This window comes from Aspergillus nidulans, chromosome VI (genome assembly GCF_000011425.1).
Source record: "Aspergillus nidulans FGSC A4 chromosome VI".
NCBI classification, from domain to species: Eukaryota; Fungi; Ascomycota; class Eurotiomycetes; order Eurotiales; family Aspergillaceae; genus Aspergillus; species Aspergillus nidulans.
Genome location: NC_066262.1, coordinates 3221907 through 3246595, shown reverse-complemented (window position 1 = coordinate 3246595; position 24689 = coordinate 3221907). Strand labels below are relative to the sequence as shown.

At 51.2% G+C, this 24689-nt stretch overlaps 11 protein-coding genes across 11 annotated transcripts, besides 1 other annotated feature; 6 read left to right on the top strand and 5 right to left on the bottom strand.

Annotated features, from left to right (window-relative positions):
- Nucleotides 1–24689: part of a sequence feature (contig 1.46 1010..103482(-1)) that runs on past both edges of the window.
- ANIA_02637 (endonuclease/exonuclease/phosphatase family protein) lies at nt 527–1549 on the bottom strand (the record flags this gene model as incomplete). Its single annotated transcript, XM_655149.1, has 1 exon — nt 527–1549. One exon carries the CDS (start codon nt 1547–1549, stop codon nt 527–529), a length of 1023 nt encoding a protein of 340 aa, XP_660241.1.
- Nucleotides 3102–4635, bottom strand: ANIA_02638 (hexokinase hxkB; the record flags this gene model as incomplete). Its single annotated transcript, XM_050612685.1, has 3 exons — nt 3102–4334; nt 4388–4524; nt 4614–4635. The coding sequence occupies 3 exons, from the start codon at nt 4633–4635 to the stop codon at nt 3102–3104; spliced, it is 1392 nt and encodes a 463-aa protein (XP_050468576.1).
- Nucleotides 6054–7251, top strand: ANIA_02639 (MBL fold metallo-hydrolase; the record flags this gene model as incomplete). The annotated part of the gene is made up of 3 exons (XM_655151.2): nt 6054–6106; nt 6151–6763; nt 6820–7251. 3 exons carry the CDS (start codon nt 6054–6056, stop codon nt 7249–7251), a joined length of 1098 nt encoding a protein of 365 aa, XP_660243.2.
- Nucleotides 7991–9091, top strand: ANIA_02640 (uncharacterized protein; the record flags this gene model as incomplete). The annotated part of the gene is made up of 1 exon (XM_655152.1): nt 7991–9091. The coding sequence occupies one exon, from the start codon at nt 7991–7993 to the stop codon at nt 9089–9091; it is 1101 nt and encodes a 366-aa protein (XP_660244.1).
- On the top strand, nt 10059–11552 carry ANIA_10332 (uncharacterized protein; the record flags this gene model as incomplete). Its single annotated transcript, XM_050612684.1, has 3 exons — nt 10059–10518; nt 10571–11321; nt 11378–11552. The coding sequence occupies 3 exons, from the start codon at nt 10059–10061 to the stop codon at nt 11550–11552; spliced, it is 1386 nt and encodes a 461-aa protein (XP_050468575.1).
- On the top strand, nt 11900–14141 carry ANIA_10331 (Zn(II)2Cys6 transcription factor; the record flags this gene model as incomplete). Its single annotated transcript, XM_655153.2, has 7 exons — nt 11900–12039; nt 12093–12875; nt 12921–12987; nt 13034–13229; nt 13282–13453; nt 13503–13652; nt 13700–14141. The coding sequence occupies 7 exons, from the start codon at nt 11900–11902 to the stop codon at nt 14139–14141; spliced, it is 1950 nt and encodes a 649-aa protein (XP_660245.2).
- Nucleotides 14197–14899, bottom strand: ANIA_11251 (NuoB/complex I 20 kDa subunit family protein; the record flags this gene model as incomplete). Its single annotated transcript, XM_050612683.1, has 2 exons — nt 14197–14647; nt 14715–14899. 2 exons carry the CDS (start codon nt 14897–14899, stop codon nt 14197–14199), a joined length of 636 nt encoding a protein of 211 aa, XP_050468574.1.
- Nucleotides 15274–16247, bottom strand: ANIA_02642 (uncharacterized protein; the record flags this gene model as incomplete). The annotated part of the gene is made up of 5 exons (XM_655154.1): nt 15274–15342; nt 15544–15607; nt 15805–15873; nt 15924–16089; nt 16196–16247. The coding sequence occupies 5 exons, from the start codon at nt 16245–16247 to the stop codon at nt 15274–15276; spliced, it is 420 nt and encodes a 139-aa protein (XP_660246.1).
- On the bottom strand, nt 17752–19515 carry ANIA_02643 (uncharacterized protein; the record flags this gene model as incomplete). The annotated part of the gene is made up of 5 exons (XM_655155.1): nt 17752–18005; nt 18056–18429; nt 18486–18660; nt 18872–19238; nt 19312–19515. The coding sequence occupies 5 exons, from the start codon at nt 19513–19515 to the stop codon at nt 17752–17754; spliced, it is 1374 nt and encodes a 457-aa protein (XP_660247.1).
- On the top strand, nt 20034–22123 carry ANIA_02644 (uncharacterized protein; the record flags this gene model as incomplete). Its single annotated transcript, XM_655156.1, has 2 exons — nt 20034–21660; nt 21696–22123. 2 exons carry the CDS (start codon nt 20034–20036, stop codon nt 22121–22123), a joined length of 2055 nt encoding a protein of 684 aa, XP_660248.1.
- ANIA_02645 (uncharacterized protein) lies at nt 23033–23914 on the top strand (the record flags this gene model as incomplete). Its single annotated transcript, XM_655157.1, has 4 exons — nt 23033–23162; nt 23222–23323; nt 23657–23703; nt 23891–23914. 4 exons carry the CDS (start codon nt 23033–23035, stop codon nt 23912–23914), a joined length of 303 nt encoding a protein of 100 aa, XP_660249.1.

Here is a 24689-nt window from a genome sequence, read left to right as displayed (position 1 = left end):
ACACAGAATGCTCAGGTTAGATTAAGTCGCCCGTTGGGGCTGAAATGTAATAAAATGGACCTCCTTGCCGGTCTACCGTCGCGCTTCGCAGTCCTCTGTGAAGCGACTGGTGCAGTTAAGGACAACGTCGAGTTTGGGTTATCTTCTCTAGCATCGCAAAGTCGTCGAGACCATTAGTGACTATAGGGATCGCCCATGCGTGTGGAGCACGTCGGCCTGGTTTTCACAGCGCACAAGAACGGACACACATCCGATTTGGACGGCTAACGCTTGAGATTATAAGCACTGAGCCGCCACTGCGGCTTATAGTGCGCAGGAGTACGGAAATGCGATAGAAGATGCACACGACAAACATATACCCGGCGGCCTGGTGATTAAAACTCGTACCCTAGAGACGTTGAGCAAATTGGCCCACGTTACTATTGGATATATTGTGATATCTTGCAGAGAAATGTCTAGTGATGATGATAAAGACGTCCAGAACGCTCCCGTCAATCTAATGCTCTCTGAAACACGCGAGTGATGCCTAGAGTTGCGAATCCATGGTGAGCCCGACATCAAATACGGCCATGACACCAAGATGATCTGTGACCCAGGGCTTCTCGAATCCCAGACCCACAATCTGCCGTCTCTCCTCGTCCCCTTCCACCAGCACCCCCTCACCAAACCTATCAACCTTCAACAACTTGAGACACCCGCAGAAGTAGACCTTATCCATCCTCGAACACCCAAACTGTTCGCGCTGGGCGGTTGCTGCTTGCTGGCCCCATGTATATCCTTCAGGGGTGTCTTCCTTCCCACCAAATTCCAAAAATGCATCCTTGAGATTCTGGTCCGTATGCAGTGTTCTATCAATTGGCTGAATAGCATTGAAATCTCCTGCAGCAACAGCAGCGTTTATGTCATCTTGATGCATGTATTTCGCGATCAGCTGCATCTGCAATGGGCGGTAGGGAGGGTCGAGGGCCAACGATTCTAGGTGCGAATTGCAGAGGCGCATCCGCTTCTCATGTCCAATTGTGATGTCCACGAAAAGCGCATCGCGGTCCATGCGTGTGTGAGAGTAATGCACGCGAAAGACAGACACAATGGGTACGCGCTTGCTGATCAGCGTGATTGTGCCATACTGCGAGGTAGCCCAATTGGTTGGTTCAAGATCCGTCACGTGAAAATGGTCTTGCACCCAGGGGGTTGCAGCGATGGTCCCCAGGTCAGAAGGAGTGCACTCTTGGAGAAAAATCACAGGGGCGATATTTTGGTGGAGATCACGGATGAGTTCGTGCAAATGAGCAAGAGCCGGCCGCATACGGGCTGCCGCGAAAGGTAACATGAAGTCGATATTCCAGGTGTAGAGTGCAATGGCGGCGACAGCCCCAGCATGCGGGCTGCTCTGCTCGGCCGCGGTAGATGGTGTTTTGGAGACCCAGGCAGATGTTGTGGGGTTGAAGCTGTAGTAAGACTGGGGATACGGCTCATCTAGTGTCCATGGAGCCGGCGGTTTCCGAAGAGCCGCCATATCCCGAATGGCCTGGGCTGTAATCGTTTCCATGGCGACAGGCAACTGTGGCACCGAAGACTGTTGGAGGCCTAGGAGCGTATGGAAGAGAAAAAGTGGGAGAGAGAAGTAATCAGGGGGAAATGAGATGATATGGCAATAAAGTATAGAGAAGCGAAGTGAGGGGCTGAGTCAAATACGTCGAACTTCCCAGTGAGCCAAAAGGGCTAACGCTCTTGGGGTGCTAAATTCTGACTAATTTAGTAGCTGTCAGAATAGTTCCCGAAGCAGAAAAATACGGACGCCATGACCATTGCCCTTCTTGTTCTAGAGACTGGGCAGTGCTGCTTTGTAATTGATCACCCTAGGCAAGCAAAGATCGCTGTTGAGAATTGCCCACGGCTTGTTCACATCCAAGCAGGTAATCAAGGCAATCGATGAATACTCTATCTGAACCATCGCCGTTAGAAGGCTGCTTGAACAGGCTGCTTTAGCGACTATGTCCCTAACCAGCTGATGTCTGGCATTTTTTTTATATATTTCCAAACTGAACAGATTCCTTCATGGACATGCATGCTGGTGACCGATGCATAATTTGGGCTTCTTTTATAGTACTTTTTTCTAGCCAGAATTTGATATTAGACTACATAGCTTTGCACATTGAATAAGATATGCAGGCCTGAGTTTTTGTCCAGATATAACGTTTAATGGTAAGTAACCAGCTCACCCTCTTAGAGCCATAATATGTGGATCAGGCTGAAAGGTGCTCTTCCTATTCTTTGCGCGGTGGAAGTCCCAACCTAGGTACGGTGGTAGCACGTACAGACAGATACCTATTCACCAGAGGCCGTCCCTTGTATTACTCTGTCCCCATAATACTGATTCCTTCGAGGGTTGATTTTTCCCATCTCAGTCCGCTGTCATACAGATAAAGAAGTTGATATGGCCTTAAAAGATGTCGATGTGCCAGCCTTGTATAAGTAGCCCTGTTACAATGAAATGGGTGGCAGATATACACCCGAGCCATCGCGCTGTGAGAGCTAGACTAGCCCCATTGCTCACCTGATGCCCGGTGCGAAGAACAGCAGCACATGGTCAGGGTGTCAAATCTGGCTGTAGCGATCGTTATCTAATAAAGGTGCTAAGAAGGACACTTGTATTTCTATGATCTCGTCCCCACGATATGCCTGCCCACAGAAATCAATACGCGAGAGCAATTTCAGTATTTTTTAGCCCAGGAAAGACTTAGGGGACTAGAGTGGTTAGCATAGTCTAATTCGGTTCGTTAAGATCCCATCACGATCGAGAGTATAGGCAGTGTTGGGCCAAAAACCGGTGACGCGCCAGAAGCGATCTTCAATTGAGCAACAACAAAGATTAGCTTAAGAAGAAATGGAAGAAAGAGCGGGCATCAACCCCTCCAGGCGTCTAATGTTGAGCACATGATCTATGATTAAGGCCAGGCTCAGCATTGGCATTAACCCAATAAATCGATTCAGTGGATACGCCGGCTTAGGATTTCTCCAAAGGAGTATGATTGATCATTAGTTTGCCACCTAATCTGGTCATCGAATGATTCAACGCTGTCTATATTCTATACAATGGTCTATTGATTCAGTGTGATGGCCCCAATCAGAGCAGACCCTACTCCAGACCCGTCCTCTGCCGTGACCAGCTTCACAAGCTGTTGCCCTTCAGGCCAGTCCAGAATCTCGCCCAGGGCATCGACCGCACGTTCGCGGAACTGCGAGTACTTCTCAAAAGTCGACCCGTCGACTCCGACGGCACACTCGCTGATGCCCTGTTTCCGGCACAATGCTGCAATACCGCATGCATATAACCTCGCTGCACGAGTGCACACAATCTCCCCCAAGAGGCAGCAAACCCTTGCCTCTTCGTCGGTCGCCTCAATCCCATACAAGTCCTTCAATATACACTTGGCGTCACTCATCCGCTCTGCCTCGGATCCTCCCGCTTCCATTCGCGACAGAGACGCAGAATCCATCGTGCCATAGCCTCGTAGCCGGTCAATCTCGGCATCGGTGAAAAACCCACTGGACTCGTGCAAGTGGAGGAGGAGGAGCCGCAGTAGTTCGCCCATGTACATCCCGGCTACCATCTTCTCGTAGGCCTGTTGCCCGGGCCTTGCAGAGGTCTGATCAATCTCTTCGTCAAACCGCGTCATGGGGAGGACCTTGTGTGCGTTATCAAAAGCGCCGTATTCGCAGTTGATAGAGACGAGGGCGTCGCTCTCGAACTCGGAGCCGTGATCTGCAATCTTGGGGATTCGCGACACCTTCTCCATATAGGCGGCATTGCACCCCGTCGCAAAGATGCTGCCGATCTTGATAGCTGGGTTCTTGTAGGCAGACGCGATGAGAGTGCCGACTGTATCATTCACCAGTGCCACAAGCCTAACGGGCACATTCCTCTTCTCAAACACCTCCTCCAGATGTGCGACGACATCCTCCCCCTCAACACCGGATATATCAAAACCCTTTGTCCACCGTTGCAGGACCCCATGCCGGATGTGGTCCTGTGTGACTGGGTACGAAAAGGTAAAGGCCAGCGGCAGTTTTTCCCCATCCTCTCTGGCCAGCTTGTGTTTAGCGAGAAAGTCCTCGAGTTTTGCTGCAATGAACTCCCATAATTCAACCCCTTTGCCCTTCCTCAGATGGATTGGAAGCCGGTATTTGTCCTGCTCGATCGTATACGCGCCCTTTTCCTCGGTCAGGGTCACATCGCAGATTCGCAGATTTGTGCCGCCCATGTCAATGGCAAGGTACCGGCCTGTTTCATGGCCTGTTGGAAACGAGGGGACCCATGTCACGTTCATTGGCTGCGAGCTATTAGTTGTCGGGCGGCTGGGGGTTAGGTAAAGGGGGGAGGTACAATCTCGCCATCATAGCGTGCGAGCCCGTCTTCGAGCTGGCGGACAAAATGGTCGGTGATATGTTTAAGGGAGACAGTATCAACTTTGAACTGATTCTTGATGTTGTTTATCTCCTTTAGAATTGGTAAAGAGATGGCTAGGGTGAATGGAACTGTTAACTCTTGCCTTTGACATCACCATGTGCAGATTGGACTGCCACAACGGAGAAGACGGGTTCTCTCTCACCTTCCTCGTTAATGACTGTCATTTTGATTAAAATTTGGCCTTCCGCCGGAATTTATTCTATAAACGCTTGCTAATAATGGTGACCCAGATAGCGCATAGGTAGGGTATAAGGGGGGCAAAATGTGTACCAATTCAGGGTCCAGCTAAACTGCTGGCTATGTCTAGTATTTATTCATCCGTTTAGCCCTACGGAGCAACGGGCGATTTTGATTTTCTGGCAAGTTCCTAGGCCCACTGTAGACTCTACAATTCTTGGTCTTCAGGGTGGATGACGCGAGCATTTCGCTTCATGTACGCCCAATCGGGAATGCTGAGAATAATGATGTAATCCTTCCATCATCTGACCAGCCAACTGTATTCCGTTCCCGATACTATCTCGATATTACTCCGAGTATATATAACCAAAGAGTGTTTCAGATGCACGGTATCCTTCTTTTACAATGTCTCAGCAGCTTACAATACAGTTCCAGCTGGTTAACGTCATGGTGATCCCCAATCTCACCAGCCTCAATACCGGCCAGCACTAGGACTCAGAAGGAATTCCTATTCGCCTCCTTCACGTCACCTCAATGCCCATTTTTCGTAGCGCCGTAGGGACCCGATATCTCCACCGAGTCAAGCTCTGGTACTACTCTAAGCCACTCCGCTCAGGCTCCGCTCGATAACGTTCAAATCCGCTCTTCCGCGCCAGTATTCTCCGTACTATACTACCTTCGCCGTCTTCATATTTTGCATGCTTATCTCTGAATTGCTGGTCGAGTTGATATGGTTCCTCAGGGCATATAACTGGCGTCAACCCGACATCATCTGTCTTAATCGCGCCAGTATACGGAGCTGCGTGCACCGTGACTCCAAAGCCACACGCATATCTCATTCGCCTATCAAGTCTGAGCCGTCAACGAGTTCCTCCTGGCTTTTGCAGTAATTGCTAGCATAGTCAGATTCAGGTTCTATGTCGGCCAGGCTACAGAGAGCAGGCGTTGATATTGAAAATTGTTCGAGCCGGGCCGTTACCTTGCTCCAGACGCACAGGCACGGCCAGTGAAGGTCTTTCCCGCGAAGATGATGTCGAAATTTACAAGAAAGCGCAGACACTTGCATGCGTACTACTGCGTATGGGGTGCCTTTGATTCGAGTAGCCTTGAATATTAAGCATTTATGACGACTCAATATTGCTACAACGCCAGTCAACAGAAGCTTAAATGCCTCCGAGGATTGTATTTGTATGCTTTAGGCTCGTGGCCGACAAATAATTGCGTTCAGCCTCCATGGGCTCAGGCAGCCTACCAAAATGCATCCAAGGCTGATAGAGATTACTGACCATATGCCGAATCGGCTGGTCGGAGATCAGCCGAAGATTGCCCGGTAAAAGGGCCCACATGATGCAATCTTTTTCCGAAGGACTTTCCTGCACGACAAAACATTCAAGAGCACAATATCATGGTTGAGCTGCCGTCTTCCACAAACACCGTCTCCGTCTCGGTCATTGACCCGTACGTCCACCACTCCCATCCTCAGCTCTTGCTCACTCATGCAGCGGCGTGCGTCTCGACCTGCCGGCATCCTGGTTCGTCGTGCCGCAGATCAAGGGCCATGACCGGCTCATAGTCCCGTCATATTCGTTCCTCATCAACCACCCCTCGGGCCAGAAGATCCTCTTCGACCTCTCTTTACGGACTGACTTTGAAAACCTTGCCCCAGCAGTCGCTCAACGTCTGACAGACCCAACCAAGCCAGCAAAAATCACCGCTCCCGGCGATGTCTCTAAAATCCTTGTCGAAAATGGCGTGCAGCTAGACGAGATTAGTGCCATCATCTGGTCTCACTTCCATTTCGACCATACGGGCAATCCCCTCTTGTTCCCGCAGAGCACGACTCTTGTTGTCGGACCGGGCTTCACCACCAGCCACGGCCCCGGGTACCCGGCGAAGCCAGATTCTCCTGTCTTGTCATCTGACTGGCGGGGACGAAAACTGCAGGAGATGGACTTTGATAACGACCCAAATGGGACCCTTTCTATTGGAAAGTTCAAGGCGATAGACTATTTTGGTGACGGCAGCTTTTACCTTCTGCACACGCCCGGGCACTGTCCGGACCATATGTGCGGTCTTGCACGAGTCCGGCCTGATTCTTTCGTGTTGATGGGAGGTGTAAGTACCGCGTCCACGTCCAGTTCTTGGTCATCCAGCTAAATCTTCATTATCAGGACTTCGCGCATCATCCTGGCGCGTTCCGTCCAACAGAGCTCAATCCCATACCGGACATAGTCCGGCCAAACCCGCTCCCAAGGAATCCTCGCTATGCGAGCATCTGTCCAGGCGATATATTCGAGTCGCTAGGTCACCAGCCTGGTAATACCTGTAATCCGTTTTATCGACCTACGGAAGAGTTCAATCACGATCTAGACCAATGTAACGCCACCATAGAAGGGCTCGGTGAGTTTGACGAGAACGACGATGTCCTGGTCGTCATCGCCCACGACCACAGTCTCTTGCCAATTTTTACTGGCGAGGAAGATGGCGATCAGGGTTGGCTTTTCCCCAAGCGTTCCTTGGATTCGTGGAAAGAGGCGGATCTTAAGAACAGGGGGATGTGGCGCTTCCTAGGCGATTTCGAGGAAGCTGTTGCTGATGTATGAGCTCAATTGGGAAATGTGTATGTTCAGCTTTGCAATATTAACTGGGTTGGAGTACGTGTCAATGAAAACAGAAGATGCACCAACATACATTTAAGGTATTACTCTAAAATTACCTTTTTCCAAATGCAGATATGTTGCACCTGGATCTAAGTTACGTACGATGGATAAGGATAAAGCTACAGACAGCCTGGATCTGGAATCTCTTCCGAGTCCATGCGTGAGCCATGCAGTATTAGTAAAGGATAGAAGGCTTCTAGGCTTCAACCTCACTGTCACCGATCATGATTCCCAACGAGAAAAGAAAAGGAAAGGAAAAAGAAAAAGAAAGCTCCTATTACAACAGTCATTCGTGCGCAGGCGTTTCCAGCTATATCTGAGAGCCTGAGGAGCCGAGCCTTGAGGGGAAAGGAAGCGCGCTAGTCCAAATCTGAAATTCATAGTCTTGGCGGTATTGGCAAACCGGCACTTCCCATGATAGAAGACCAGCACACTGGACTGTGGGCTCCCATATCGACCGTTGAATAACTTCAGAAGCCGTTCAGATACAATAAACTACCATTTACTGTGGCTAGGTAGCTTTTTACAGAACTATTTTGCCAGATGTGCTCGCGGACTGAGCATGACCTGCACTGTGGCTGAAGATATATTAGCAAACGATGTCGTCATTGCTGGTCACTTCCTTTTCTTCTCACTGAAGAGGCAGTACTGTACAGAATTATTCTGCTAGCACATCGACAATATGTCTGTCTTTGAGAACATCTCCAATGTAAGCGATCGACACAGCCAGATCCTGGCGGAACTACAGACCGTGGGAAATGCCCCCAGCGATCTCAAATCCCACCGCGCGTTTCTGTCAGATCTGAAACGGCGGCTCGCAAAGACAAACCGCCAATTAGACGATATCAGACAGCGTACACAGATCGAGCGCGAGAGGCATGAGAAGTACCGTGACAGTACTGTCCGGCGGTTGATGTACAGAGCTACTGGAAAGCGAGCGGCGTTCGAAGAGAAGGCAGACCAGGAAATGAGGGACTACTACAGCGCCCTCGAGACGGAGAACAAGATCAAAGGGGAAAAGGAGATGCTGGAAACCCAGATTCGCGAGGCCACAGAAGAACAGAAGGAGCTCGAAGCCGCCTCCACCAAGTGCGCTAGTTTGAACGAGGAACTGGAAGCCATGTATCGACGGCTGTTCGAAGGGCCGACGGCGGAGTTCCCGGAGGAAGACGAGCAGGAGAATGTCACAAAGGCCGCGGAAATTCACCATCGAGAGCTGAAGAGCCAGGTGAACAATACTGGCAAGGCGGCTCAATGCCTTGCCAGAGCCCAGCTCACTATTAAAGAGGCCTTGCTCCATATCTTCCAGGCTCGCCGGGCCTGTGAGAGGGACATGTTCGGCTTTGGAGGGCTCCTTGCCGACTTCCAGCAGCAGAACCACCTCTCTCTCGCCCAGCAGAAGGTCAGCCAGACACAACTGCTGATCTCCCAGGCCATCCGCCTTGACCCAGAGGTGCGCCCTCTGCCGCGAATGGGCATCGTCCAGATCGATATGATCAGTGGAATTCTCTGCGACAACTATTTGTTTAACCTTGGCTTTCTCAAAATGATTCAAGACTCGTACGACGAAGTGCAGAACGCGGAGGGATTCCTCACCGGCCAGTTGCGGCAGGCAAAATCCCGCGAGAGCACTTTGCGGTCTCAGTTGCAGGATGCAGCACGACATTTGGAGAATGCTCAAAAGGAGCTCCGACGAATCAGGGAGGAGGCTTTCATGAAGGCAGCAGATCCGCCTCCCCCTTATGTAGAGAATGCGGCTCGGACAATGCCTGTGGGCGAGTAGTGAGCTGTCGTTCTCCACGAGTCAACTATATCCTTTGGATCGTTTTTTGAGGTCTTCACAGAGATAATATAGTACTGCAATCACAAGAATTGACTCCTATCCCTTGATGATATATATTGCTTCTCACGCACCGGGCATCCCCTTTCACTGCACCTCACTATATGCTGTTACGGATGGTTGATTTTCAGGTACCCTTGCAGTACCAAGCCTTATCTCCTTGCACTGGCTTCTTTTTATATTATCTATTTTGATACCTTTCTCAGGAATGAGCAAGAATGCACGTCTATTTGGATTACCTCTTACTCGACCATTCTTCCCCTTGAGAAGCTCAGCAGCCCTTGCTCTTGTGGGAATCAACTTGGGAACACATCACGAGGCAGGACTCGATGTAGCAGGACAATTTGTTTTTCGACAGAATACTTCTAACAACCAAGGCACGTCGAAGAAGATGTGCGGCTGTACCCACTAAGAGATTTATATCACGGGGCGGGTTGGGTTCCACAGTATAGAGGATCGGTATCCTGGCCACGGTTTCTGATGAAGACACTTGAGCAAGGCCGATATGCCATAGCAGACTTGTATCAGCCCGCTTGAGACCTGCGTAGCCCTTTAACGCTCCCCCCAGCAGAGCATCTGAGTTGACCGTCAGTGACGATAAGCAGCACATACTCCACTGACCCGCCCGTTCCAGAGATGAACGAGAAGAGCACGGAACGGCCCCGGGCCCAGATGCTAGACTCGATCCAGTTAAAATCGAAGCTTGGACATTCTGAGCAAGATGAGCGAGCCGCGAGCCTGATAGGCGTGCAATCACGCAATTGCTGCGACCCACTCTTGTTGAGTTTTTGCTCTGGTCCAGTTTCGCACTCTCCTATATAACAAGTTCTTTCTCCCAATTCTCAGGCACAACTGCCACGTGGGAGGAAATCAAGGTTCCTTGGAACCTGTCATATTGTCTTCTGCCGTCATGGTTGCTCCAGATGTTCCAGAAGTGGCGACGGCTCGAGTGGCGACAGGCCGCTTCATCTCGGTATTTCGGTCTATCCCCTTCCAGATCGCCATCGCCAGCGGTGTTTCGTTCACCGCGCCTGGTATGTGGGATGCCTTAAACAACCTTGGCGCCGGTGGTGCGGCAGAGCCCTATGCTGTCTCAGCCGCAAATGCGCTTCTATATGGGCTGTTCGCCGTCGTATGTGTGGCTGCCGGTGCCATCAACAACCGGATCGGGCTTCGTTATGGCCTGGCTCTGGGAGCGATCGGCTACCCGATTTATGGAGCTGGTCTTTACACTAACAACTACTCGCCCACGACGTGGTTTTTGCTGTTCGGCAGCGCCCTCTGCGGTATTTCAGCTGGGTTCTTCTGGGCTGCCGAAGCGGCCATTATCATCGGATATCCTAGCCCGCAGGATCGGGCCTTTTACCTGGGTACGGCATTCAGCTACGTTCCATAAGGCAATCAAAGAGCTGACCTGTATAGCTATATGGCAAACCGCAAAGGCCGCAGGCCCCATCGTCGGCGGCGCGATCAATCTCGGTTTGAATGCGCAAAATTCTGGCCAGGGTTCGGTCAGCGCCAGCACGTACATCGTCTTCATTGTCATCATGTGCCTGGGCCTGCCTATTGCCATCCTTCTCAGCCCAGCCCATAAGGTGCTGCGCAAGGACCGGACTCTTGTTCTCGTGCACAAGCAGGCCTCGTGGGCGGCGGAATTCAAGGCCGCGTTCGCCCTGATCGCCTCGCGCCGTGTCGTCATGCTGCTGCCGGCGTTCTTCATCAGCTACTTCTACAACGGATTCCAAAGCACCTGGCTGACCAGCTACTTCACTGTTCGGTCTCGCGCCTTCTCCTCGTTCTTCACCAACTTTGCCGGGATCATCTCCTCCTTCCTCATCGCTGGCCTGCTGGACAGGCAATCCATTCACATCAAGACGAGGGCACGAGTCGCCTTTGCCGCAATCGTCCTTGTGCTCACTGGTACCTGGATTTGGGCGACCATCCTGCAGTACCAATTCTACTACGACTTGCCTGAGTCTCCGGTCTTTGATTGGTTTAAGGGCGGCTTCGGCAAGACGTACGCATTGGTCTTCTTCTGGACATTTGCCGGCCAAGCATTCCAGCAGTTTCTGTATTGGCTTGTCGGTCAGTATGCCACTGACCTGTCGTCCCTTTCCTACCACTGTGGCATCCTTCGTGGATTTGAAGCTCTGGGTCAGACTGTGGCATGGGCGTAAGTTGCCTCCATCAACCAGAGAATATACGGACGAGAGTCGCTAACCTGACCAGGATGCAATCCGAAGGTAATGCCAACCACTTTGTGAGCATCGGTCTCAATTTTGGAATTACCCTCCTTAGTGTTATCCCCACATGGATTGTGATATCGGAGCTCGAACACAGCCATGAGGTCCAAGTCGTTGTTGAAGATACCAAAACCGCTGGAGAACCTGAGAGGACCGTCTGATGTTAAAATATATCGGACTACCGCACCTATCCGTTGTTGACGTGTGATTATGTGTATGGTTCGCTACTGTCGTCCATGCCATTGTATCTAGATTATAGAATATACCCCAATACCGACTGTTACCGCCTGCTGTTCATGTACCGTAGGGCTCAAGACATACCGGCTGGCCCATAGAATGTTACTTCTGCATTCCTATGCTCCTAGCTGACCGTCTTGAGGCTTAAGTCTGCTGTCATTCAGGACTGGCTTCGTCACGTGATCTGAGATCTTTGGCGTGGACGTCGACTTTGCAGGATGAACCTACCAGCTTTCCAGACAAGTCCAAAGTCCGACCTCCAACGTTCAGTATGCCACCACCCAAGACAAAGGTCGCCTGCAAGTCGTGTCACTCGCGCCGAGTACGCTGTGATCGAACGCAGGAGACGCCCTGCTCTCGCTGTCGCTCCACTGGACAGGAGTGCGAGCCGATTGTGTCGAAACGCGGAAAGTACGTCTGATTGTGCTTATTATGCTTAATGAATACGTAAATTGACAGCATAGACATAAGCGCGAACTCTTGAGGCGCTCCGGGTTCAGGCATTCATTTGGCCCGGTGCCTGGTGCTTCAGAGTCAGGCACAGATGTGACTTCCTTGTCGACTCCAGCGACGTTTGCGAGCGAGAGGAGTGCGCGAGAATCTATCGCCACGTATACCTCACGCGCCAATACCACTGAATATAAGAGCGGTCGCACCATCTACTATGGCGACTACTTCAACCTCGAGTACACACGCAGGGAGCTCGATGAGAGCCACGAAGACTATAACCCTCGCATGAGCAACACCCGCCTTGCACACGTTGACCGGCTGGGATCGCCTACGAGGCGGTTTGTTGACGACTATTTCTGCAGGGAGCGTGCGCGTCTAGATGAACTAGGCGCATTTGACACGCTTAACAGGAATACTAGGGATAAACTCCTCTGTACTTTTTTTGAGATGATAAATCCGGTGGTCCCCATTATTGACCGTAAGGACTTCCTCAGCAAACTAGAAACAGGCCATGTTTCACAGCTCCTGCTGCAAGCCATGTATATGGTCTCATTCTTACACAGCGATCCGTCAATTATAGCGGACGCCGGGTTCGGTAACAGGTATATGGCTGCATTTACATGCTACCACCGGGCAAAGGCGCTTTACGATGCAGGATATGAGACAGATGCCGTTGCGGTGATCCAGGCGCTTCTATGTCTGTCCTTTTGGTGGGAGACTCCAACGCAACAAAAGGACATGTGGTATTGGACCGGGATAAGTGTGAACCTTGCGCAGTCTTTAGGAATGCATCAAGAGTAATAAAGCTGCCCTTCGCCGCCTGTACTTGCTAACAAATCTAGGTATACATACTTGTCCTTGGACCAGAGGAAGAGCAAACTATGGAGGCGGCTGTGGTGGACTATATATGTGAGCTCTTCCTCAACGGATTGGTTATTAACTAACAGAACACCAGGGTCATGACATCTCCACTGCAGTGCAGCTAGGACGTATCCCACATGTGAACGACGCGTATTGCACGACAAGATTAGTGACAGAACAGGATTTTGATGATGATGATGATAATGATGACCCTCCTGATAGGTTCGGTGGAAACGCGACAAAAGAGACTCGGCTGGAATCCGTCTATCTGGCGGACCTTTGTCTACGGGGTATGTCTCTCCTGAATTTGCTAGCCTAGAGCAGGGTACTAATCTTAACAAGTGAGCGGCTGTTATCGATCGCTATATACCGGGAACTCAGACCCATCAACAGCGTTAGGGAACATGAAAGCTTTAGCGGAGTGGAAGACCTCGTTGCCATTAGAGCTGCAGTGTCGAACAACCCTTACACTACATAATGGACTATTCGCCGCATTGCTCAACCTGACGTATTTGTACGAGTGCCCTCTTGTAACTTGTTTTGGGTATCCTAATGTGGTGCAGTTGCTTTGAGATTATCCTGCGCCGCAATCATTTTCGGAACCCCGAGATGATGACACCGGGGACTCCCGTATTCGAGGCAGCGGTCGAGATTGTCAGGGTACTGGAAAATATTCTAACAGCAGAGCTCATAACCGCTTGCCCTTTACGACTGTAAGCAGGGTCCGTTGCCTCCAATGACCGCTGACTGATCTTTGTAGGCTACCGCCAACATTTGCAGCATTGTCTGTACTCATTTTGAATATGCGTCTCCCTGCGCGCGAGGTAAATGAAGTTTCAAAGCATCGAGCACGACTATGCATGCTGGTCCTAAGTAAGCTGGTCGACCACTGGCCACCTGGACTTTTATATTATCGGCTATTTGCACGAATCCTCGCCGCTCGGGGCTGTGAAGTTCCGGATGAACCTCCGCCACCAGCCGGCATCAATGAGCAACCGACCGAGTTTTGTCCTCCAGTGGTGGAAGGGCACTACAGCTTCCCAACGACGAGCGACTTTCTGATAAGCAACACTATGGCTGGCGAAGCCGAACTAATCGGAGTGAACTCGCTCTTCCCGTTTTCAGCCTTTCTTAATGAGGAGTTTATCGAGAACGATCTAAATCCAATGCGCTCTGCCAACAATGACTCTCTCCAGCCATGAAGAATATGACGAGGCGGCTTGATACACACAACGCTTCCCGTACTACTGGTCCGCTTCATTTCCGATACCACATCCTCGTCACTGGTGTCCTTCTAATCTTCCTCTGCAGCGTGAAAATACCTTGCAGCAACGCCTCCGGCATCGGAGGGCACCCGGGAACATAGACATCCACCGGCACGATCCGGTCGACTCCCCTCACAACACTATAGCTATAGTGATAGTACCCTCCGCCATTTGCACAGCTGCCCATACTTATAACCCATCGAGGCTCTGGCATCTGGTCGTACAGCTGTCGCAAGGCAGGTGCCATCTTATTTGTTAAGGTTCCGGCAACGATCATAACGTCCGCTTGTCGAGGAGAGGCACGAAAGATGATTCCCAGTCGGTCCTGGTCGTACCGAGGCATGGAGGTGTGCATCATTTCGACACCGCAGCAGGCGAGAGCAAAAGACAAGGGCCAGAAGGAGCCATTGCGAGCCCAGGAGATAAGGGCATCGGTCTTTGTCCTGTGATGAGTCACCATACTTGTTAGTCACAGATGTTTTGGATAGTGAGTCAAGCTGGAGCTATTACAGAACATAGTCGAGCTTATTGCTCTTTTCAACTTTGGTTTGGGTGCTTGTTAGCGTAGTCGCTGTGTTTTTCTGCCAGTTCGTGGCTTGTCGGACCTGTATCGATATATAAGGAAGTGCCGCTTGTCGGTTAACTTGCGTAGAAGCCGTGGTAAGGGTGAGCCCCGGCGAGCGAAGAAGTTTCATTCTGCTCTTTTGATCGTACTTGCGAAGTAGCTCGAGTTCTTGAAGTGCAAATTAGAAGGAAAACGATGAATACCTCAGAAGAAAACAACCCATGGGGTATACTTAAACAGCTGAGTCGGCGATATGAATGGCTTGGCGTTACAGGTGCAGGTCGGCGATATACTTTTTCCTCTTTCGGACAACCATGTACAATCTCTGCTAGGCTACTCGCTATTGCTGCCCACCATAGGAAAGCTCCAACAAAGCAGTAATTATCAGACGGAGCTATACTCAAAGCGAAACTTACGGTTCAGCAGTTGAACCGAATGGCATACGCATTTGTCAACACCATTTCAGGGGACCTTTGCAATTGCTTAGTTGTCCCCTATAATACTCTAGCAGTGTTCAGCGAAACTCCCTTCTAAGGTCACGAGCTCGCATCTGATTCGACACATGAGCAATAACTGTATAAAAAACAGTAAAACCATGATAAATATTATCTCATCCACTTAAATCTATCTAGCAAGTTCTATTGCTGACCTCCGGCAATCTCAAGGGCAATACGGTTCATTGACGAGACTGGCTTATTACCTTGAAGATATAAGCCACCCCGTGGAGAGAAGCAATTGTTCGAACCATAAGTCGGGAGACGCACTCGGGCCTACCCACTGGAGGTTGAGCAAATCACTGTATGCAGATATTGAACAGTGAGCATGCACCTGTCGCAGCCTAATACCTACAGGCTTAGCAGTATCAATGCACATGTTTTCATCATTACAGCTCTTCTGTCGACTCAAGGAAAAGCCACTCAAGGTTCCAGGGCAGATAGAGTTCCCTCGCACGGATGTAGTAAAGTGCAGGAAAATCAGTCTCTGATGCTACGGCTGATGTAAGAAACCATTGGGCCGACAGATAGTTGTTGTTACTGTGCGATGTACGCTCCAGACTCCAGGCTGGCGGCGTGTTGATGGATAAGCCTTCTGGAGTTGCTGGGACTATATTGTATTAGATATATTCTATTCAATGTACATAGTTAAGCACTTACCGGAACCGTTCTAGGGCGGCCCCGACAAGAAGTACGCTGATGTTCGTTTCTGGGTGCCTTTTAGGCAACTCCTTCGGATTGCACGTCCACTTCTCAGGGTCAAACTCGTGCGGATCGCCCACGACAATGAATTGATGTTGTAGCGTTTCTCCCATTTGCCACTGAGCTGGAGTTCAATACCAGTGTTTGGACAAGGTCAGCCGGGATCCTAAACTCAGATTCTCTACGATGGGAGGAGTCGGTTAAGGTCTTAGACTGTTGTGATTAAATACATTGCTTGCCGTAATATCGGTGCTGAACAATGGGTCGGTCAAAGCGCATCATTGTTAATTTGCCCATATTCATGGAGGATTTGTCCGGCTCCACCATCGGCTGAAATCGGTTGTCGGTACATTCCACATCTGCCCTAGGCTGCCAGCTCTAGAGTGCTTCTTGCGTTTATGCACACTGGTTAGCGTTATGTTATATTGCGAGACATAATCGAAGCCGCCAGGTCGTTGCTCAGCGACTGGGAGAAACTACAATACTTCACTAAGGACAACAGTTGCTGAGAGTCACCTTCCAGAGGAGCAACCAGTGATCTCACTAATATATCAATGGTTCATGGATGCATTGACTTTACCAAGATCCTGAGACACTGAATATATATATAGAGAGCCAGGAGAGTGCATTCAAAGCTCGTAATTTTCGTAGCATGAACGATCGATTGAGTCTTGAGTAAAACCAGAAATCTCGTAGATTCATCGAAATTAAATCATGTCCGTTTAAGTTCACTTTGAGATAAATGAGATCTTCGCTCTCATAGGGGTTAGGGCTTATACCCCGCCGGCCGGCTGGACAAGTCTATTCATTGATATTTGTTCCATCCCCCACTCCACCCTCTGAACGATGAACATCAAGTCAAGGCAACCAAATCAAAAGCGGTCCCAAAATCAACAAGATAACTGTATTCCGAATCTGAATGCTCTTATTCGTTCCATGCGGATGCTCCATCAACACCTTAGCATCGGCGATCCCCGCCCATGACCAACAAATCAGGAAGATGCCTAACATCTTCTTCTTGCGTAATAGGATCATGCCCCAGACAAAAAAGCCGGCGCCCAGGTTACGACCTGTCGCGCTAGGGAACAGGATGAGGTTCTCTGGCGTTGCGGACGGGAGGCCGAAGCCTTTTGCCTCCGATGTAACGGATTATTGCTTCGGTGAGGAGAGACCATCAACTGGGACGGGGTGGAAAGGGACGTACAACCTAGAGGGTTAATAAAGGTCCCTATACTCCAGAGTAGAGAAGAAGGGAGCCGATAGTACTTGTGGCCGTATCGAGGAAATACGAGAGATTTGACATGGTATGGAGGGTTAGCTGAAAGCAAGAACAGAGCCGATCAGGGATTACTTGTATGCTATCAGGATCGGGCTTCGGGGGGATTCGATTACGGCATCGGGATTTCTATGTCCAGTCATACAACGCTGCATTCTGCCGTTGATTGTTAGACTGCGAAGTAAAGCCGGCCACTTGTCTGTCATCAATGTTGGCCAGTCTGAAATTATCAGTGACGGCCCTTATCCTGGCCCACTTTATGATACCTAGGTTTGAAGCTGGGAGGTCATATCTGGAGGTAAAGAAACAAAACATATCAGTCCATTTGGTTCAACTCGAAACTAACAGTTATTGTCTACTTCCTAATAACTATTCTAGGCTCGTCCACTGCATCCACCTATTATTCTCGCGTTTTTCTCGACCTCTCGCTCAGTCAAGAGGCCTTATCAGCGGCCTCCTTATCCTCAGCCTTCTTGGCTTCATGATCTGGCAATTTCTTGAACGGAACTATCAAGGCCAGGACGACGGTGAGGCAGGCCCCGCCAGAGCGAAGGCGAAGACATCCTTGATGCCGACCATGTATGCCTGTCGAATCAAGGCAAGGTCTTTCCCGTGGAAGGCATTCTTCAGGTCGGTCACGCCCATATACAAAATCTCAAAGGAGCTGATACGCGGAGCTGTGACAGAGAGAGTCTTCAGCATGTAGTTATTGAAGATGGAATTTCCGGCTGATACAAAATAGGCGCCACTGATGGATTGGCACACTGGAAACACTGTTAGCAGCAATCATGGCAGTCGACTCCGGACGACTCACTAAAGGCGACGCCCATCGTGGCGGCCACAGTTTCTGGAGTCGCAAAGCCCTGTAGCGCCGTCACAGGCACCTGGTTTCCCAGCCCAGTTCCCAGGCCAGACGGGACCTGCGCGCCGATCCACCAGGCTTTGGGAGTTCCGACGTCAATGCAGTAGATCAGAGCGGCGCCCAGCACGGCGATCAGCCCCCTGACTTGCTCAATAGGCTGTAGTAGATGGGTTTTCCCGACGAGAATGGCGCTAATAATGGCACCAAGGGTGTAGAAGGCCATGAACGGCAAACTATAGACACCACTCATGATGGCGGGCGAGCCATGCATGGACTGGAAATAGATGGGCAGGTAAAACAGGATCTGGAAGTTGCCCAGGTTGGCACTGCAACAGTCAGCTAGGTGGACGGATCTCTCTTCTGAAAGGGAAGTACGACTTACATCCACGCGTAGAGGAGATGCGACCAGAATGGGCGCGGCTTCAGCATGCGCAGTGGCATTATGGCATACTCTCCCTGGAACCACTCGATGGCCACAAATGCAATGGACAAGGCCACCCACAAGGCCAACGTGGCGATGACAGCACCGTCACTCCATTGCTTCGCTAGACTCCCCACTCCATAGCCAATAGAAGCAAATAACGGAGCAAAACAGCACGGTTCACCCGCTGAGGTCGAGATGGCGGAGAATCTCTGTCCATGTTGCTGAGGTGGGCTTGATGTGCTTAGGCATGCGGAGGAAGAGAAATTGCAGAACAATAGCTGTGCCGCCAACGGGAAGGTTGACCCAGAAACACCAGCGCCAGCTGACCTCGCTGGTGAACACACCATCAAGCAACGGTCCAATCGTGGTAGCGATCATAAAAACGCCCATCCACAGCCCAATAAGCATTGGACGGAATTTGGGGTCTGCCGTGAAGTTGATGATCAGTACGGAGCCCCCCAGCGTCCCGGCACAGCCCCAGCCCTGTAGGGCACGCCCAACGATCAAAGCAATGCTGTTTGGTGCAGCAGCCGCGGCCACACTCCCCACCGAATAAAAGCCAAGCGCCATCATGTAGGTGTATGTGGCCGAGAAAAATCTGTACATTTTTCCCCATGGGGCAGAGGTGGTGCCGACGAGCAGGAAGCAGGCCCCGCTGTACCACCCAATATGGTCGAGAGCGTGGAAGTCGCTCGTTATTTTTTGGAATCGCTGTAGCGACGATACCCTGTGGCTCCTAGTTAGTTTGATCCTAGGTAAGGCGCAACGCTACCAAGAGACTAACCAGGCCCAGGGCGGCGATCAGGGTGCTGAGGCTCAGCGTGCACATGATGATGGTCAAGCGCAGGGGCTCCGCATACGTGATGTCCGTCTCTTCATCACCCTGCTCTTTATCAGGGCCATTGACGGAGGTGATGGGCGATGGCGACTCATGGCCATAGTCCATGTCATTCTTGGTCTCAGGGATCTCAGGCGCTGGCGCTGACATGGTGCGCTCTTCACGATGCGGTTCGGAAGGATAGGTGAGTGGCGGACAGTCCTAGTGCCCTTCATTGGCACAGAAGTATATATGCGCCCAGGCAGTCTCAGGGGCGCCATTCCGCTCATGGAGTGTACTGTGAATGGCGCGAACATTCAGGGCAGTCGTTCGACCGCCGATACGGCGAGGAGCACCAGTGATATTGCCATACTCTGAAATAGGGTAAGTGTCATGGGCTTAGGGCGAGACTATTCCTTTTCCGTTGCTGATGTCCGATTACAATCGTCCGTATGACGGGTATTCCCGGTACCAGTCCAGTACGCTTCCAGTTACGCCTTTAGATACGCTATCCGTCCAACACTCCAGTGGACGGAAAAGCTCCAGCTAGTCCGCCGCACCGGCGGACGAAATGGTAATTAACAAAGGCCGCTGTGACGTACAGATCCTGCCCATCTTTCCCATCTCACCCTCTGCCATATCCCCAATTCAACACATCGTATCGCTGGATCGTCCGAGATTACATCTTCATGGACCGCAGGCCTAGCATCGAAGATGCGCCTCCCCTCAAGCGCAAGAAAGTACGTCGAGGCACCCGCAGTTGCTGGGAATGCAAACGACGCAAGATGAAATGCGTCTTTGAGCGCCCCAACGATGCCGTCTGTGTTGGGTGCCACCGACGGTGGACGCAGTGTGTGAGCCAGGAGTTCCCCGAGCAATTGTCCACGCCAATCGACAGCACCCGCCAGCTGCGCGATCGTCTACGCCAAGTACAGTCGCGGCTTAACCAAGTCCTGCACCAGGACGCCAGCTATACGCCGGCTTGCAGCACTGACCAGGATCAACTGTATACTGAGGATGCGGCTGTCCAGCAGCCTGCCCCGCCTCTCCCTTCTCTGTCCCTTGCGGAACGGTTTCCCGCCGGGGAAGACATCTCACACACCTTGTACAACGCCTTGCCCTCTCCGCAGGATACCACTCGTATTGCCGCGGCCAGCAGTCACCAGTCCGTCCCCTTTCATGAGATCCTGACCACGCCCTACAGTATCCTCGATCGCGATGGCCTACGCGCATACAGCCCGCTGCTACCCATAACGGGCCCTGGTGTTCATCCCGTGCTGATCGCGCGGCATATGCTTCATCTGGCCAGCTTCCTGCAGCACCTGCACCCTGATCTTCACGATGAGGTTAAGGGTCTCTCGGAGCCCCCGTCCGTGATGCGCGAACGGATGGCCGAGGTAGCTATCCGCCTGGTGACCACGCAGGATCAGTTCGTGGGCAGTGTGGAATTCCTGGAATGCATCATGATCCAGAGTCTGTACGAGGCCAACTGTGGACATCTGCGCCGCAGCTGGATGACCGCGCGCCGCGCTATGGCGATCGCCCAGTCCATGGGCTTTCACCAGTCCGGCGCGCGCCTGCAGTATCAGGTCCTCCACCCGGACACCAAAGCCTATCCGCACTTTATGTGGTTCCGCATCGTCTTCTACGATCGCCAGATGTGTCTCCTGCTGGGCATGCCCGAAGGCAGCCCTGATCGGACTATGGGCTCCGACGCGATGCTAGCGCAGGATACTCCTATTGGCCGTCTGGAGCGCCAGCATTGTGTTGTTATGTCGCGCCTCCTGGAGAGCAACCATGCTGGCCCCGTCTCATGCTCTGACTACGCACTGATTCGGGATCTAGATAGGAAGGTACACCGGTTGGCACGCACCTTACCTAGTCGATGGTGGCTGACGCCGAATCTCAGCAAGGAGCAAAATAAGGAGACATTGTTCTGGGATATGCGACGCTTGTTTGCGCAGCTGTGCCACTACAACCTCCTCAACCAGCTCCATCTGCCCTACTTGCTCCGCCACTCAGCCGAGCTCAAGTACGATTACTCTCAAATCACTTGCGTAAATGCTTCACGCGCGATCCTCTCCCGGTTCATCATAGGTCGCTGGAACCGAGTCGCCTTCAGCTGCCGCACTATCGACTTCATAGCCCTGATGGCTGCCATGACCTTGGTGCTCGCACATCTCGACCGGTACCGGTCCCCGCAGATCGATAATTTTCTGGCCGCCAAGCGCTTGTCCGACCGAGCAATGATCGAGCAGGCTCAGGAGCATATGGAGGAGCTCGACCGGCTGAATGCCGACCCGCTCAGTGCACGGAGTGCGCGCCTCCTGCGCCGCCTCCTTGCGATTGAGGCGATGGCCGCCGACGGGGGAATCTCCACAGCGCCCAGGCAGTCCGCGTGCAGAACTCAGAGAGCGAGCCCCAACCAGAAGCGACCCATTCGGACGACAAACACGTCTATATTCCGTATTTTGGCGTCATTCAAGCGGCAGCCCAGCTCGTCTCCGCCGTCGCACACCCGCCAACCCCTACCGTCGTCCCGCCGGGCGCTGAAGGACAAGCCCAGACACGACCAGCTGCTGCCGCGACAACGCCGTCTCTCCAAGCAACAAGTAACAACATCCACAGCTTCTCTGGGCCCTTCTTCTCCGAAGTCCTCTCGGACGACCCTGTGCAACTGTTCGAATACCCCGGCATGGCCGGCGTGGAGGACGGGACATTCCAGGACATGGAACTAGCGTTCTTGGACAATCTAATGCGAGGCGCCGGGGACATGTAAGGGGTACGACCGAGTGGGCAATGTCATAACCAACTCGGAAGGACACTTGTTGTTTCTTTTTCAAAACTCTACGTAAGAGTTGCTAGAAAAATCGAGTAAATGCCTGATCGCCACTGTTCTTCATGGACACACCTTGTGGTATCATGGGCCTAATACAACTCTCTGCTTCGCAAAGTCTGATTGATCTGTATAATGGGATCAAGGAGTCGTGTGGCTTGAAGTGCACAAGTCCACGCGCATTATTAGATTTTATATCTTAGCCCAGCGGATTGCGCATAGAGCGTAGTCTAGCACACTATCATAAACAGCTGTAGCTAACTCTCGAATTTGCTGTGCCTAGCTTGGCCGTGTAAAATCTCAGGTATCTGTAATGCTCTAGTTATTTCGTTTCCTGCCCTATGCCTCAAGGCAGCACTGCAGTTCTCCAATCACATCCCCATCGGTTCAATCGGTTTATTAATCCACCAGACCAGCGGGAGGAGAGTCCACGGCTTTCGGCACCATTGTATTCGGATGGATTCTATGTCCTGCAGACTCGGTGTATTCGTCATCTTCTCCTATTCCTTACCGAGTTAACTCAGGGGACTCATAGCCTCCCAAACTCGGGGTGCTCGCTGCGGGCGGCTCACAGCAGGAGGATTGCCCTGAGCGTTTACTTCCATACCCGCTTAGAGTAGCATAATTCATCCGTGCCTCTACACATTGAACAACGCTAGTCTAAGTAGTGACATAAGAATATCCTAATTGTGACTGTTTGTTCGTTGTATAAGTGATGGACTTGCTTGTGGGTTGTACGCTACTGGAACCCAAGGCGCAAAACGAGGAAAAGATGCCAGCATCAGCCAATATCCAAGCGGCGACGCTTAATAAATTCATCGCCGGATGGAGACCTTCTCCCCGGAAGCCTGGATGGCGTCCTGGTCTGCAAACTGTACGCAGCAGATCCTGCCTTTCAGCCTGGGGGTGCCGGCGAGCTCGCGGGCTGAGGCGCAGCAGGTTCTACCGAAGCTCATCGAAGTCCTTATCAACTATAAGGCAAGTAGTTCATCCCAAGCTGTGTATTTTGAGTGAAAGCAGCCGCTGATGTAGTCGCTATAGAGATTCGCAAGGTAGTACATGATGCTGATCGCGGCACGGCTGCCCTTTATGTCACCTCCAAGGCGGACAGCCGTTCGAGGGAGACTTCAAGTGAACGAACGAGTATGCTGTTTTTCTTACTCTCACCAAGGACGGGCAGGAAATCGACAAGATGGAGGAGATGGTGGACACTGCTTTCTACCGGGATTTCTTTCCCCGGTTCCAAAAATATTTGGCGGAGAAGGGTGATGCACATTAAGATGGACAGAATTAGCCATAACCCATTTCATACGTATTGCCTGAAAGCTCCTTTGTGCTTGTATCAATGGCCGCCTCTGTATTGAAGCTAAATGAATAAGATGGCCAGAATCTGTCAGCAAGGGGCTGTTGTATGGATTAATAGGGGTTTTTGCTTCCTCTTGTTCACCATGAATAATTGTATGCATTCATACGTAGCTTCGATAACTCGGAACGTAGATCAAAGCTCAAATGTAGTCAACAATGTATGTTGCTAGAGTGGCATGATCCAGTTGGTCTTTCCCATGCGAGTACTATAATATCCAGAGTTGCCTGCATAATTCGCCCTAGACATTGCGAGTTCCGATCACGGGCCGAACGGACGACCTATAATTATGCGGCGAAGGCGACCTCTAGTTGTTTCATTATCTAGGTCCATTGTATGCTTTGTAGGCCGTTCTTATCCTGACCAAGTGAAGCTTGTTCATGAAAAAATGGCGTCTCCATCCAATCTGCTCAACGTGGCCATCATAGGCAGTGGCTTTGCCGGCCTTTCTCTTCTTATCGGCCTGCAGAAATACGCGCACATCAAAAGCTAAATGTACATAAATTTTTGACTGCTAGTGTACATATATTGCTTATTTGCTCTGTATATCAAAGACTAATCCTGACTCATTTCCAATCCGAAGTATGTTCCGGTGTCTAGCGCCTCTTGAAAGGCCATTTGAGAGACCCTAGAACCCAAAATGCCCGCCTTGCTCCAAACGATCAACTATTTTTTTCTCGTATGTCTGTTCGATCTGGTAACCCTGACTGTACCGCCGAGAGGATATCATTCTAACTTGTGCCATTGCTGTTCCATAGCCAACGTCATAAGCCAGGACGTGACAGCGAATTTTGGCCCTAAATACAGCGGCGCAATCAAGCTGCTAGTCTTGTCCCGTTGTTGACGGTAAAATTCTCTAACTTGGCCCTTCTATATCCCGTAAGACAGTTTACAACTTGACTTTTTGGCTCCAATGCGCGGCCGTTCATTGCCAGTTTCTGCAACTAGATCGGTGGGTAGATCGGTGGACACCCCATCCATCTGTGCTGAGTCAATTCTGAATGCGTGTTCTTGATCTCAAAGAATATACTCACGGGCAGGGGTCAAGGGCGTACAATATGGCCGATGGTCCGAAGAAAAATCCGTAAACATTGATCAAAATTCGACCATAAATGAACCAGGATACCACAAAAGAAATAATTAGTG